The sequence below is a fragment of the Scyliorhinus torazame genome, chromosome 4 (genome assembly GCF_047496885.1).
Source record: "Scyliorhinus torazame isolate Kashiwa2021f chromosome 4, sScyTor2.1, whole genome shotgun sequence".
In the NCBI taxonomy this organism is placed as follows: domain Eukaryota; kingdom Metazoa; phylum Chordata; class Chondrichthyes; order Carcharhiniformes; family Scyliorhinidae; genus Scyliorhinus; species Scyliorhinus torazame.
The window spans coordinates 124,097,606-124,114,176 of NC_092710.1; the positions used below are offsets into that span (position 1 = coordinate 124,097,606).

Below are 16,571 nucleotides of genomic sequence, written 5' to 3' on the forward strand. Positions count from 1 at the left end.
CAGGTGCGCTTTCTCTGGCCGGTAGAAGTGCGCTTTGCACTCCGCGTAGATTTGGCAGTCCTTGGTGGCTGTCCTGACCTCCTCAATGGAGTAGGGCAGGTTGCGGGTCTTGATGAAGTGGAAAAATCGTGTGACCCCCCGGGTGGCAGAGGTCCTCGTGGAGGGCTCGGAGGCGGTCCACTTGTGCGGTGGCATATGTGCCGCGGGACAGGGCGTCAGGAGGCTCGTTTAGCTTCCCAGGACAATCCAAGATCTCGTAGTTGTAGGTGGAGAGTTCGATCCTCCACCGCAATATCTAGTCGTTTTTTAAAATCTTGCCCCGCTGTGCATTATCAAACATGAAATCCACCGACTATTGGTCAGTGAGGAGAGTGAATCTCCTGCCGGCCAGGTAATGCCTCCAACGTCGCTCAGATTCTACTATGGCCTGGGCCTCCTTTTCGATTGAGGAGTGGCAGATTTCGGAAGCATGGCGGGTACGGGAGAAGAAGGCCACGGGTCTGCCCACTAGGTTGAGGGTGGCCGCCAGAGCTACATCGGACGCATCGCTCTCGACCTGGAAGGGGAGGGACTCGTCGATGCATCGTGCATCGTGGCCTTTGCAATGTATGCTTTGATGCGGCTGAAGGCCCGGCGGGCCTCTATCGACAGGGGAAAACCTGTGGATTGGATCAGGGGACGGGCCTTGTCCGCGTAGTTGGGAACCCACTGAGCGTAGTAGCTAAAAACCCTAGGCAGTGTTTCAGGGCCTTGGAGCAGTGAGGGAGGGGGAACTCCATGCGTTCAGGGTCAGGGCCTATGAGTTCATTTCGCACTACGTAGCCGAGGATGGCTAGACGGTCGGTGCTAAACACGCATTTATCCTTATTGTACGTTAGGTTAAGGATCTTTGTGGTCTGGAGGAATTTTCGCAGGTTGGTGTCGTGGTCCTGCTGGGTGTGGCCGCACATGGTGACATTATTGAGATACGGGAATGTTGCCCGTAAACCATACCGGTCAACCATTTGGTCCATCACGCGCTGGAAGACCGAGACCCCGTTGGTGACACCGAAGGGAACCTTTAAGAAGTGACAGAGCCGCACATCTGCCTCAAAGGCAGTGTATTTGCGGTCACTAGTACGGATGGGGAGCTGATGGTAGGCGGACTTGAGATCCACCGTGGAGAAGATCTTATAATGCGCGATCCTGTTTACCAGGTCGGATATGCAGGGGAGAGGGTACGCATCCAGCTGCGTAAACCTGTTGATGGTCTGACTGTAGTCGATGACCATCCTATGTTTTTCCCCGGTCTTTACCACCACTACTTGAGCTCTCCAGGGGCTGTTACTGGCTTCAATGACCCTTTCCCTCAGTAGCCTTTGGAACTCTGACCTAATAAAGATCCGGTCCTGGGCACTGTAGCGTCTGCTCCTGGTGGCGACGGGTTTGCAATCCGGGGTGAGGTTCGCAAACAGGGAAGGCGGGTCGACCTTAAGGGTTGTGAGGCCGCAACAGTAAGGGGGGGGTATAGGGCCGCCGAATTGGAAGGTCAGACTTTGAAGGTTACACTGGAAGTCTAAACCCAGGAGTATAGCCGCGCAGAGGTGGGGAAGGATGTAGAGATGGAAGTTTTTGAACTCCCTTCCCTGGACTGCGAGGTTTGCTACACAAAACCCCTTTATCTCCACTGAGTGTGAACCGGAGGCCAGGGAGATTTTTTGATTAACGGGGTAGATGAGGAGAGAACAGAGCCTTACCATGTCGGGATGTATGAAGCTCTCCGTGCTCCCAGAGTCGATTAGGCAGGACGTCTCGTGCCCGTTGATGAATACGGTCGTCATAGCGGTTGAGAGCGTTCGAGGCCGAGACAGATCTAGAGTCACTGAGGCTAGTCGCAGCAGTTGAGAGTTCTGTTCGGGCAGTGTGTGGTCAGCCGAGCTGGGGTCCTGGATGTTCATCCAAGATGGCGTCTCCCATTGGTCGCACATGGCTGGGGGTGCACAAAATGGCGGCGCCCGTCCCTCCAACGTGGCGTCCACGGAACACGATGGTGGTGCCCGGGGTCCGCACGTGGTCCTGGCATATGGAGGTGGCGGCGACCGCTGGCCGCACGGGGCCCGTAGAGAAGCTTGTGGTTGCGGTCCGCATTCGCCGCTGAAGACCGCGGCAACCGCCCGGGCCTGGAATACCCCCATGAAATGGCCCTTTTTGCCGCATCCCTTGCAGGTGGATGCGCGGGCTGGGCAGCGCTGGCGGGGGTGTTTGGCCTGCCCGCAAAAGTAGCAGCGGGGCCCCTCAGGGTTGCCAGGCCGCCTTGCAGCGCAGGCCTGTGGGGGAATGGGGGAAGTTACGGGGCCGGCCGCGGAGGGGTTCCACGCTGCCCAGGGGCCTGCGCACGGTCAGGAACGTAAGCGCGGGCGTTCCTGGAGGCCACGTCCAGGGTGCCTGCAAGGGCCCGTGCCTCCCTGTGACCCAGGGTGTCCTTTTCTAACAGGCGCTGGCGGATTTGTGACTATAGCATACCTGCCACGAAAGCGTCCCGGAGTAAGAGTTCCGTGTGTTCGCTCGCTGAAACTTGCGGGCAGCCGCAGCTTCTGTCCAGCACCAGGGGTGTGCGGTAGAATTACTCCAGCAATTCCCCAGGGGTTTGTCGCCTTGTTGCAAGCAGGTGCCGGGCGTAGACCTGGTTTACCGGGCGAATATAGGGTCCTTTTAGCAGCTCAATTGCTGCATCGAAGTCTTCCGCTTCCTCGATGGCGGTGTAAATCTCCGGGCTCATCCTTGAGTGCAGGACGTGCAGTTTCTGCTCTCCCGTGGGTGCGTTTTCGGCCATCTCGAGATCCCCTTTAAAACACGCCAGCCAGTGCTTAAAGATTTCCGCTGAGTTCGCCGCGTGGGGGCTAAGTTGCAGACACTCCGGCTTGATTCGGAGCTCCATCCTTTCTTCTTAAAAAAAAAGTAGCTTATTAAATTGATGCACGATCAATGACCACTAAAGCGAGGTTGTAGTCGAACGGAAGGCTTTAATAAGCTAGATGTTTCCCCCAGAATGAGGGCTGCTGGGGCGGCACGGATTCTTATACCCCGCCTATCAGGGCGGCGCTATCATACACTCTAACCAATAGAAAGCATACAGTTTCCACCAATGGTGCTTTAGCCAATCAGGTACCGTAATACCTATAATACCACACCTCCCAACCCCCACCCCTTTCCTTTGGATCCCCAAGGGTCAGTGTCTTAGGTCGAATTCCTGGCACAATCTGGTTCTGCCCATATTCCTAACCCAGTCTTCATAGAATTATCATAGAATTTACAGTGCAGAAGGAGGCCATTCGGCCCATCGAGTCTGCACCAACTCTTGGAAAGAGCACCCTGCCCAAGCTCACACCTCCACCCTATCTCCACAGCCCAGTAACCCCACCCAACACTAAGGGCAATTTTAGACACTAAGGGCAATTTAACATGGTCAATCCACCTAACCTGCACATCTTTGGACTGTGGGAGGAAACCGGAGCATCCGGAGGAAACCCACGCACACACGGGGAGGATGTGCAGACTCCGCACAGACAGTGACCCAAGCCGGGAGTCGAACCTGGGACCCTGGAGCTGTGAAGCAATTGTGCTAACCACTGTGCTACCATCTTGGCAGAAACCAAAGCCCCTCTGGCCCACAAGAATTTCAGAGCCTAGGTTTTTGCATTCAGACATTTTCACAATCACTTTATACCTATTTGCAAATGGTTTGCAATTCATGTGGTAGAAACAACCAACTTGGTAACACATCACACAGCACAAGAATTTGCACTTCTATTTCTTATGCCTCAATTTCAGACCCCTTTTATAAATTCTATGTGAGAGCCTACCTGGAGGTTTCCTCAGGAATTAATTTTTTCCACCTGCACACCAACTCTTTGGCAAGGCGACCAACCACCCCATTTTTTCTGAATCCATTTACTGTTTTTCCGATTCCGGTCTCCTACAACAATCACCAAAAACAAAGTCATTTGGGAAAACTTGAAAATCGTCAGCAAGGATGGGTAAACCGTTTATTCAGGATTCAAGAATTTTACAAATTTAAAGTAGTGGCCATGTAATAAAAGCAAGTTCTTGTCTAGAACCAGAGTACACCGTTTAAGAATGAGAGGCTTCCCTATTAAGATGGAGGTGAGGAGAATTTATTTTCTTTCAGAGTCGTTAGCATCTGATGTGTTGGGTGTTCTGGATCACAAACAGGTCACCAACACTGGAAGTGGTGCAACTCTTTTTTATCATAAGGTTAACTATATTAACATACTTGAACTGTGGGTAAATGTAATACCAGCTTTAACTGTTGACCCTTGCCTAGTCCTAATCAGGTGATGCACTCAGCACTTGGTGAATGTCTGTGTTGCAGGCTGTGAGCTCTGTGCTCCGAGCTGGCTGCTACTAGAATGAGCGGGAACTCTCCTGTCCCCTGTCTTTATAGTGTGTGTGCTCTCACTGGTGATTGGCTGCGGTGTTGTGTATGCTGATTGGTCCCACTGCATGTCCATCAGTGTGTGTGTGTGTGTGTCTGCACCATAATATACTGGTGTATATTATGACAGCGTCTACAATTCTCTTCCCTAGAGAGACTAGTGGTGGCTGGGTCATTGAATTTATTCAAGACAGAGTTAGACAGATTTTTGATGGACAAGGGAGTCAAGGGTTAAGGCAGACAGGCAGGAAAATGGAGCTCCGAGACCACTACCAGATCAGCCATGATCTTACTGACCGGTGGTGCAATAGGCTGAATGGCCAATCCTGCTTCCAAGGCCTGTATATGTCTACATTTCAAATAGACATGCAGTTTTAAAGGGAGACAATGGCGTACAGGCATTAAACATTCCATATTTATTGTGTTAAAAAAAAAAAACTTTATCCTGACCTATATTTTCACCAAGTAATTTTAAATTACTACTTGTGGCTCCTTACATGTCATGATGGACTAGGCAGAGTACAGTGATAAGAGCAGACAAATTCGAGGAGTACCTCCCTAAAGCCTTCATAGTTGATAGTCAAAAGCGATGTAGAGAGATTGGTGCTACTCCTTGTGTTTTTCTTGAATTTGCCACGCAATGAATATCATGTTTGTGCTGGCTCTCAATGGGTGAAAACTGCACTGCGACTCGGAGTAGTTTCTCAGTCACTGGGAGGAGGATTCTGAGGAGGACCCTTGCAATGATTTTTCCTATGCTGACAGCAGAGAGATTCCTCTATAGTTACCACAAAATCGGACAGATTGGACTGGTCGCTCTTCTTGAACATAGTCACCATCCCTTCACAGTGCACTCTCCTCCACCCCACCCCCTCTTCCTTGACGAGTGATAGGAGACTGTGCAACTATGACAGAGATGTACCCCCACCATGTCACCACCACAGACTCGATCTCAATGAAGACTGGGATTAAACAAGATTGTGTCATTGCACCAAACCCTCTTCTCCAGTTTCCTCGCTGCAATACTGCACCTCACCTGTTCCTCCTCTAGATGTATTTTTAGTTTTCCTCGTATCTCTGCTATTTTATCCTTAACCTTTACTGTGAAAACGGATACTAAAGCCTGAATTTTCACCAAGTCAGATGGGTCCCACGTCTTAGTCAAAATGACACCAAAGCCCTAAATCTGGAAATTTCGCCCCCAAAACCAGCACCCATCATTTTCGCTGGGGGAAGAACGGGAGCGGGACGCATTTCGTATATACACGCTTCATGGACATAATGGAATATTTGAAAGTGAAGCTGCATTTAAACAGAAGCAATTTTGGTCATTTATACAAGGGCTTTATGCATTTCAGAAAAAGGTCTGAACTTACCAGGGGATTTGGGATTGTCAAGAGTGAACAGGGCAGCAGGGTAGCACAGTGGTTAGCACTGTTGCTTCACAGCTCCAGGGTCCCAGGTTTGATTCCCGGCTTGGGTAACTGTCTGTGCGGAGTCTGCACGCTCTCCCAGTGTCTGTGAGGGTTTCCTCCGTGTGCTCCGGTTTCCTCCCACAAGTCCCGAAAGTTATATGGTTAGGTAATTTGGACATTCTGAATTCTCCCTCGGTGTACCCGAACAGGCACCGGAATGTGGCGACTAGGGGCTTTTCACAGTAGCTTCATTGCAGTGTTAATGTAAGCCTACTTGTGACAATAAAGATTATGGACGTGCATAAAAAGTGGATAGCCTCTGTGAAGTAATTTAAATCTCCTACCCCCTATAGCCAGCTGTCAGCTGAAAACAAAGAAAAAAGGTGGTACTTGTAATTTCACTAGATGTGTTGACATAGGGGCGGCACGGTGAAGCAGTGGTTAGCACTGCTGCCTCACAGTGCTAAGGACCCGGGTTCGATCCCGGCTCCAGGTCCCTGTCCATGTGGAGTTTGCACACTCTTCCCCATGTCTGAGTGGTTCTCACCTCCACAGCCCAAAGATGTGCAGGGTAGGTGGATTTGCCTCGTTAAATTGCCCCTGAATTGGAAAAAGAAAAATGGGTACTCCAAATTTATTTTAAAAAGATTTGTTGACATAAGCCTGAGTGCTATCAATGTAGTATTATCTATGCTTTCATAACCTATTGCAGTTGGGGTAGGGGCTGCATGTTCATAGTTTGATTGACAGCTCCAAATAGTCATCAAGATCTTAGTTTGGTTTTGGTATTGATCAGAATTTCTTGTATTAATGTTTGTCAACCCAATTGAAAGCAGAAAGTGCCAGGGTCAGATGTGGTTTGAAACAAAGGAGACTAAGCCTGAAAGCAGTAGGATGCCTTCCCCCAGCCTTATGAATCAAGATATATCGCCCAATCAAAAGTTTATTTTAAAATCAAGCCAGAGAGCCATGTTTATCAGAATACAATTCCTCCTTTAAACTGGCAGCATAAAAAGGTGGAGCAGAAAAGTTATGACATTTTAGCAATTAGAATTAGATGCTCTTTTCCCACAGGATTAGCTTCTGACAAATAAGATAGTCTTGAAGAGTCACTTTACTAGTTTAGAGCCTGTTTAATACATATGGAAATCATTATAGCCACGAGATTCAACACGGACGCCAAAACCGATAGCAACCAGCCAAAAGTAAGCCAACCAGTTAGATACCAGGAATTCATAAACATCAGACTCAAATTGTAGAACATGGCCTCGTAAAATGTAGGCAAACATGTATTTCCTGCATGAATGATTGACACGCAACACTGCTTCTGACAAAACGGGTAAAGAAGAACCATGCGTATCAACAAGGCAATTAGTAGAGTGCCGTGTTATGAACTCTGGGATAACACAGGTTGCAACTGGATGCAGCTTTAACCAAAAGATACTCCAGACCTTGAAGTTAGTTCAATCTGATTTATTGAACCAGTAGCACAGTTAGCACAGTTCTCTATGAGTTCGATTCTCTGCTAACCCAAGTGTGGTTACTCTGTCTGACTGAACCAGACTAGCTCTTAGCCACGTTTTGGAGGTGTGATAGTGTAAATACACCCTGACTCACTCTGTAGATCTGCATCAGTGGAAAGAGGCGGAGTGTGAGTGACTCGTGTCTTTTATAGTGAGATACCACCCCTGAGTGTCCTGCCTGCTCATTGGTCATGTCCTGTTCTCGGTGTTCATTAGCTGCCTGTTTGTATATCATGATCTGCATATCATGACAGACGCCACATTCATTATATAGGTGACTGCTTGCTGAAATGTGGTGAAAAGTAGTACAAAGGTTTAAAAGTTGTGGTGCCTTTTCTCAGCAAGGTGAAGCTAAAGAAAGGAGGGAGAATTTTATTTGCTGGTGGAAACAGGTTTGTCCAAGAGCCAATTATGATGGGAGCTCGGTTGAGAGCAATAGGGTCAAAACCTGAAGAATAGATTGCTGACAACAAAGGATGGCTAGGGCTAAAACCTGTGTGTAGTTACAGTAAAATAGACAAGCCTATTCCATGATCTCTAAAGATAAAACAAATCTCCACCCATTCTAAAAGCTTTCAATTATTTTTCATGCACAAGGGTAAAAGTTCATGCAGATTTGAAATGCCATGATATTTTAATCAGCAGTCATTTTGCTCCATTGTTGAAATGGGAATTTGTTTTTAGTATTCTGCCATTTTCTGTGCACATGATTTTAAATCTGACACTCACTAGAATATTTTCACTGTTCCAAACATAGCCATATTATCTTGCTTGTTTGTACTGATGGGCATGCAGAGAAATCATCAAGGGCTCAAAAGAAAAACACAGGAAGAGTGAAAAGAAACAGACTCTTGAGGAGCTGGTGAATGGAGGTAATTAATCATTTAATTCAAATTGGATGGATTTCTTCCAAAATTAAAAATTATGAAACATTGTCTGTGGAATTTGGGATGTCACATTGGAAGTGTAGCATGCTTGGGCAGTGCAGCTGACTTTGGACCAAAGGGGCAAAACACTTAAAATAGGGCAAGGGTGGACCTTCCCCATGATCAAGGGCTCGGAGGTCAGAGGTTCTGCCTGTGGGGAGCTGCCAGCCTCTCTCCATTGCTCGGTAACACCACCAGAGCTGCTCGGTAACACCAACAGGGCTGCTACTGTTAATGCACTCACTCCCAAATCCAGAAGTGCCAATGGTTTCAGGACACAGGTGGATGATGGCAGAAGAGGAGCACGTGAGGTGGCGAAGTCAGGCAAGTGGTGCTCAGTGAGCACCTCCTTCTCACACAGGCATTAGAAGTATTTGCACGAGGGACCCTCACCCTGTCCCTCGAAGCCCAGCAGCAACTCCAAAAGGGTTTAGTTTTTGGTCTTCCTGCATCAAGAGACCCTGCTGCTGGGTAATTGCCAGCACTAGAGGGATGAGATCCTTGCCAACTTAAAGGCCACAATTGATGGTGGGGTAAGAAAGTTGTAACTTACTACACGCTATACACTGTCCCAAGTTAAAGAAGAGAATTGTGACTATAATGGGAACCAAAAACAGAAGTAACTGGTGCCAGATTGCAGAGGTTAAATTAAATAATTTCTCAGTGACTGGGAACTGCTTTTTGACTGCCTTACTTTAACTTCATATTTAAGTGTTTTTTTTGTTCTATGGCATGTAATTCTTTACCATAGTTATTTTTCCAATCTGCATCTTAGCAGGAAAAGTATGGCTGATACTTTACGTAACCAACAGGACATTTTAGTATTAAATAGCTTGTAGCTAATCGTGCGCGTACACTTAACCCAGTTGGCTAGCGTGTTGTGCAGGATAACTCCAACATTTCCCAGTGTGTTCCCTGTTCCAGTTGAGTTAGGATTGATGTCTGCTTCCTTGCCCTGTCTTGAAGTAAAAGCACAACTGGTGCAGACGAAACCCTCAAATAATAATAGGTGGATCTCACCTAGACAAGATAGCTAGTGTACTGTAGTTTCTTTCATACGGTGTAGACATTTCTGGTTCAGTTTTTGCCAAGAAAGGTGTTTTGTGAGCCAAATCACCAACGATAATGTCAAAAGGTTTTTTGAAGTTTTGCCATGGCTGTTTTAATGCACATTCTTTTGTCCTGTAATTACACATATTCTGCTAGGTGATACGTTTCAGCAAACATCAATCTCGTAACATCTACTCTTGTTTGTAGCATCTTTAAAAGTAGTGGTGTTTTGGAAGGATTGATGCCACAGTATTGTACAAGCATTTCCTTGCTCTTGGAAGCATTGACCAAACAACTGAAAACTGTATCTCAAGCAAGTGAGAAACTTAAATGGCTCATCATCAGAGTTTACACGGAGGAAATATAATCTCTTTCACATATTTGTGCAAAAGTAGAAAAATTTACTCTAATACAATCAGGTCCCCATTAAGAATTGCTGAATAGAACAGAGAATGGTGTCAATTGAGAAAACGGTTTTATACATCTTACCACCAGAATATCCACCGTGATACGTAACTCCTGCAATTGCTTCAACAATTTCAGAACCTAAAAGAGATCCACAAATTGATGCTTTAGAAGGAACTCAAAGGAAGGTATTATCTTGATATTAACTAAAAAGAACCTGAATGGATGTTAAAGAGGAAAAACAATTTGCAGCGGGTCATAATCCTTAAATAATAATAATAATCTTTATTGTCACAAGTAGGCTTACATCACCACTACAGTGGTTACTGTGAAAAATCCCTCGTTTCCACATTCCGGCGCCTGTTTGGGTACACAGAGGGAGAATTCAAAATGTCCAAATTACCTAACAGCACGTCTTTCGGGACTTGTGGGAGGGAACCGGAGCACCCGAAGGAAACCCACGCAGACACGAGGTGAACGTCCAGACTCTGCACAGTGACCCAAGCCGGGAATCGAACCTGGGACCCTGGCGCTGTGAAGCAACAGTGCTAACCACTGTGCGGCCGTGCTGCCCATGGAGCACTTCCTTTCATTTTCACAAGGAGGATTAAACAGTACAACACAAATGCATGGTTTCTGAGGCACAAGTGTTTGAAAATGTTTTAAACAGAATAACAATGTTTAATAAAATTAATTTTAAAGCTCTAATTTTGTTGGTGAAAGTACAATGTACGGTAAATGACGCCTTGTTCCTTTGAAAGTATGGAATAGCTGAGCTTGCAATGAGCTCAGTGCCTATCTATGGGAATGCTGGATTGGTCTACTCCATTTACCCTATACTATAAATGAACTTAGAAATGACAGCAGTTACACACGCAGCAGAAAATAGCATGACCTCGCCAGGGCTGGTTTCAATTCTGTCATCTGCAAAAGCAAGTTCGTAACATACACTGCTGAAATCTGTGCAGTCTCAAAGCTAAGAGTTATGTTCACAGCAACAAAACATCAAGGACACCAGACAAGTCAGGGTACATTCCATTTACTACGGATTGTTCTAAATGTACTGTACTGAAGCTATCCAGCAGCCACTCTGGAATCTTTCACTGCTCTCCAATCTATCAGGATCCGCCTTCGGGCGATCAACGAGGCGAAGGCTACAACATCTGCCTCCGCACCCGTTTCCAACCCTGGCTGGTCCGACACCCCGAATATGACCTCCCGGGGACCCGGGTCCAGTTTCACGTGCACCACTTTAGTAAATACTCATCCTACTCCTTTTAAAAATTATTTATGGAATCGGCACTCACTACCTTTTTAGGTTCAGATTCCGACAAGTGAGTGAAAATGTTTCACCTCATCTCCCCTCAAGATCTTTTGGAAATGATTTTCAATCTGTGACCTCAAGTTATTGACCCACCCACCACAGGGTCTATTTTTTTTCCTGTATTCAACCTTTTTAATCATCTTGAAAACCCTTATCTCATCACCTTTACCCCTCACTGTTCCAAGGAGAACATAACTTTTCTGACCTCTCATGTCCCTCGCTGGTGACATCCTGGTAAACCTTTTGAGCCCTTCTTGGCCTTTACTGAAATGTGGTGCTCAGAATTGTCCACAATAGTCCAACCAACAATATATACATTTCTGGAACAATTTCTTGGCTTTTATGTTCAATGTCATTGTTTATACACCCAAGTAACCCATGTTTTTTTAAAAATTGCTTTACCACCTTGCCCTGCTACCTGTAAGGACTTGTGCATATGGATTAAAACCATTTAAAATATGCTGCCTTTCCGGATTATTTCACCCAAACGGCTTTACTTCCTATTACTCTGCGTTAATTGACATTTGCTATGCTTCTGCCCATTTCATTCAGTGTCTGTTATCATGAAGCCTGTGACTATTCTCATCACAATCTATTATTCTGCCAAATGTTTTATCATTTGGAAAGTTTAGAATGCTGCTGTCCATACCAGGTCATTTATAAAGAAACACGAGTATTGGATTCAAAACTAACCCTCAGAGAAGCTTACTGCAAATCATCTTTCACTCTTGAAAACATCCCTCCCCTATCACCCTTTGCTTCTGTCACAAAGCCAATTCTGTATGCATACTGCCACTTTCACCTTAATTCCATGGCTTTCCAGCTTCTTAGGCTCCAATGTGGCACTTTGTTGAATGCTTTCCGGAAGTTCATTTATCCAATATCTACACACTACCATGATCAACCTGCTCTGTTACCTCATAGAATTCAGTTGAGTTACTCAGAGATGATTTGCCATCAGCAAATCCATGCTAGCTCTGCTCAATTAACGCATGCCACAGCCATCATGGAATTGTTACAGCACAGAAGGAGGTGGAGTTTTTACTGCAACTGTGCAAGAGCAATTCATCTTATGCCACACCCGTGTTTCCCCCGTGATATTGCAAAACTTTCCTCTTCAGATAATGAAAGCCCTGATTGAATCTGCCTCCAACACATTCTTGGGCAGCGTATTCCCAATCCTAACCATATGCTGCATTTAAAACAAAATGTCCTCATGTCGCTTTTACTTCTTTTGCCAATTACCACTATCTGTGCCCTCTGTCTCTCGATCCTTCCACCAATGAGAACAGGTTCTCCATCTCTACCCTGCCCAGAGTCCTCGATCAAATCTCCTCTCAGCCATCTCTTCTCTAAACAGGACAGGCCTAGATTCTCCAATCTGTCCATGTGGTTGAAGTTACTCAATGCTGAAACCATTGTTGTGATTTTTTTCTGTACCCTCTCTGATAACTTTATCATCCTTGCTAAAGTGCAGTACCCAGAATAATGTATAATACTGCACTTGGAGGCCGAACGTTTTTAAAAATAGTTTTTCATAACTTCCTGGCCTTTGTACTATATGCCCTTATTCACAAAGCCCAAGGTCCTGCACAAGTTTTTCTCACCGTGCTCGACCCCTTCATCGATTTGCTCTCACCAACCCCTTGAGAATTGTATCCTTTATTTTATCATTCTTTCTTCTGTTCTTCTGACAAAAATGAATGCCTCCACATTTCCCAGCAGAATATTTCCAAGCATCCTGTCTTCCACAAATGTTGATATTGTGCCCTGTACATCCTGTTGTGTTGTGCTGCTTCGGATAACACAGGCTGCTACTTGATGCAGTCTTAACTAAAGGATGCTCCAGACTCTGAAATGAGTTCAACATGTTTATTGGACTATTAACACAGTTCTCAAATGAGTTTGACGCTCTGCTAATCTAGCTGTAGTAACTCAGTCTAACTGTATCAGCTTGCTCTAAGCCACGTGCTGGGGTGTGATGCTGCTGATCAACTCTGTCTAACTCTCTAGATGTTGGTCTGTGGAAAGAGGCAGGGTGTGAGTGCCTCATCCCTTTTATAGTGTTTATGTCATGCCCCCTTGTGGTGATGCCACCTCTCGAGTGTCCTGACGGCCATTGGTTGTGTCCTATTCTGAGTGTTCATTGGTTGCATGCTTGCATATCATGACATCCCAAGTCTAGGCATTAATATCGATCAAGAAGAGCAGTGGCCCTAACACTGACCCCTGGGGATTCTCAGTATAAGCCATCTCCCAGTCCCCATTCACCGCTGCTTCCTGAATCTTGTCATTCAGCCAAAATTGTATTCATGTTGCTGCTGTCCCTTTTATTCCATGAGCTATAATGTTGCTCACAGGCCGGTTGTGTGTCACTTCTAAATCCCTTTTGGAAGTCCATGTCCACGACATGAAGAACATTACCTTCATCAAATCTCTATGTTATCTCATCAAAATACTAAAGAAAATGAGTAAAACACCATTTGTCCTTCACAAATTAGTGTGGGCTTTCCTTAATTAACCTGTATTTGCCTATTCATTTTGTCTTGAATTATTCATCTAAAAGCTTCCCACCACCAAGGCCTGTTGATGCAGGGCTTATCCATGCACCATTTTTGAAACAAGGATGTAACATTTGCAATTCTGCAGTCCACTGGCAGCACCGAGCGATCTGAGGAGGATTGGAAAATGACGACAAGTGTCTCCATAACTCTGTACCCTTGGTGTATCACATTTGGTCTTTATTTCAACTTTTAAGTTCAGCAACCCCTTTAATAACTCCTCTTTATCAATTTTAAATCAATCAATTATTTCAACTATATCTACTTTCACCATGACTTGGGTAGTGTTGCCATCTTTGGTAAAGGCAGATGCAAAATATTTTGCTCTGATCAAAGATCATTGATTCAAAGCATATTTCTCTCCACAGATACTTCCTGAACTGCTGACCTTTCCCAGCACATTTTGGTTGTTATTTAAGATTTTCAGCAACCGCAGTGTTTGGATTTTGAAAAGTATTCATTGTCTTTGCAAATGAAAGTTTATTTTGGCCCTGATGATGATGTTCAGTAACTTCCCCTCTGCTGACATTAGTCTGACTAACATGTCGTTTCCTGGATTAACGCCCTGCCCTTGCAGCATATGCCATTAACAGCTTTGAGTGCTCCACACTATTCCTGTGTCCAATAAGGATTGGAAGATTATGAATGACGCCTCTGCTATTTCTCCCTTGGTTTCTTTGACGTACTATGGACTTTGACGTACATGCAGTTTAATGCCACCTTCTTCACTTTTGCTATTGTCTTCAATTTTCTAATTTTCATGCTGCTTGTATCTGTTTTCTGGTCTCATAACTGCTCCTTTCTGGCTCCTCACCACCTGAACCAGGTGCAACCCATCTCTCTTTTGCGCTGGTGCCCGTTGCCCCCCTCCCCCACTCTCTCTTTTGTCCCTTCCTCCAGAACCAGTTTCAATGTTCAAGAATCTGAAACTCTTCCGTCCAGCACCATTTCTTCAGTTTAGCATTTATCTGCACTACCATCCCGTTTCTACATTTAGTGGCACATGGCATTGGGAGTAATCTTCTTTGGTCCCCTTTTAAAAAGCTTTTTCCCCATTCCTGAATCTCTTGCCCAAAGGATCTTCAACATTTTCTTCCTTTGTTTATTGGTTCCATCATGGACCATGACTTCTGGCTGTTACCCATTTCCATGCAAATGTTCCCGCTCAGTGATGTCTTTTACACTGGTCACGAGAGAAGCACCATACCACTCTGGAATCAAGTCTGCTTTTACAGAAAGACCTGACCGTGTCCCTGACTGTTACTTTCCTGATGACTGCTGTATGTCCAACCATATTCCTCTGCGCATTCATGTCTCCTGTAGTCATGGAAATTTGATTATATCCCTCCTCAGGATTAATCACCCTCTCAGTAATCAAAACTAAAACTGGTTAAGAAGCGCCACTGGCTTGAGGGATTCCTGCATGATAACTCTGCCTGTTAGTCACCCACTCCCTCACCTCCGATAGCTGTGGTGTGACCTCTCTGGAACGCAAGTTCAAGCGAAACTCTGAAACTTCAGGATTCACTGCAGTGACTCCAGCTGCTCAAGCTCTGAAACACGTGTTTTTCCAGGTTTCATGAAATTTATGGGAGCTCCCCCAAACAGCAGGGCGTGCATGCAATGTGTCCCGACTGACTTGCCCTAGTAATCAATCCACCGATCTCTAAATCACTGAAACTCTGATCACGAAAGGACTGAACTCTTTCACAACAAAACCTAAGAAATTGACGCCAGAGACAAGTGACCTATAACATTCTCAGAAATTGCCTTTGAAAGACAGCGATACTAAGATAGTAAAAAGGTAACTATGTGCTCTGGAAATTATCTATAAATCTAAATCTCAATGGAATCGAGCATCAAGTGAGCATCAGTGAAACAAATGTAATTTAATTAAAGAGCAGTGATTCCTCTTGAAATTTGTAGTTTTCTGCATTCAGCCCATACTTTCACTGAACATTCGGACTCTCTGCACGAGGTCTCCCTGCTTTTCCTTGTTGCTCATTCACACTGTTGTCTCACCCTTGGGTTTGCTCTCTCTCATGTTGAGGAGTAGAGAATGGAACACTTTATTTCAGCGTCAGCATCAAATGCTCTCATAGCTGGAGCAGTGCGCGTGGATACAAAGCAAAGATCCCTTCATACTGCCCTGTACAACAAAGTGCATTAATGCTAATCCCCAAAGGAAACAAATTGCATTTTCCATATCCCTCACCTTCAGGTATGTCTGAGTGACTTCACCCAATTAATGGAGGAGGGCAGATTAGAAACTGAAGTGGGGCAGTCATACTTCAAAAAATCTTATCAAATAGGCAAAAGAGGCTTTTCGTCCCATCAGTATGGTATGGTATGCAACCCAGGTCGTAGAATTGTGAGGCTGGTGTCTCAAGCACTGCATCAGACCAGTCATAGGTTCAAAGAATGTTCAAAATAAGAAGAACTTATCTCTCTGCTCAATGTAGATGCTAAAATACTGGCCAAGCTCTTGGCGGCTAGGATTGAGGACTGTGTGCCAGACGTTATTATGGAAGATCAAACCGGGTTCGTCAAGGGCAGGCAGTTGGTGGCCACCCGAAGAAGGCTGCTGAATGTGATCAAGATACCCACGGAGAGTAGGGCGGCAGAGGTAGTTGTGGCAATGGATGCCGAGAAGGCTTTCGACCGGGTTGAGTGGGACTATTTATGTGAGGTGCTGGGACGGTTTGGGGAGGGCTTAATCGACTGGGTCAGGCTGTTGTACCAGGCTCCGGAGGCTAGTGTTAGGACGAATAGGATGACGTCTGACTATTTTAGACTGTACCGAGGGACAAGGCAGGGGTGCCGCCTCTCCCCATTGCTGTTTGCGCTAGCAATAGAGCCGCTGGCATTTGCCCTGAGAGCTTCGAGGGGTTGGAAGGGGCTGGTACGGGGGGGGGGGGGGGGGGGGGGAGGG

At 45.7% G+C, this 16,571-nt stretch overlaps 1 protein-coding gene across 2 annotated transcripts in view; it reads right to left on the minus strand.

Moving 5' to 3' along the window:
• The window catches only part of eloal (elongin A, like), a 144,698-nt gene that overhangs the window by 80,719 nt on the left and 47,408 nt on the right, over positions 1-16,571 (minus strand). For both annotated transcript variants that reach the window (XM_072498583.1, XM_072498582.1), the window contains exons 2-3: positions 9,839-9,895; positions 3,843-3,955 (exon numbers count right to left, since the gene is read on the minus strand). In XM_072498583.1, the coding sequence (XP_072354684.1) occupies positions 3,843-3,955; positions 9,839-9,895 (170 nt within the window). The remainder of the gene's footprint in view (positions 1-3,842; positions 3,956-9,838; positions 9,896-16,571) is intronic.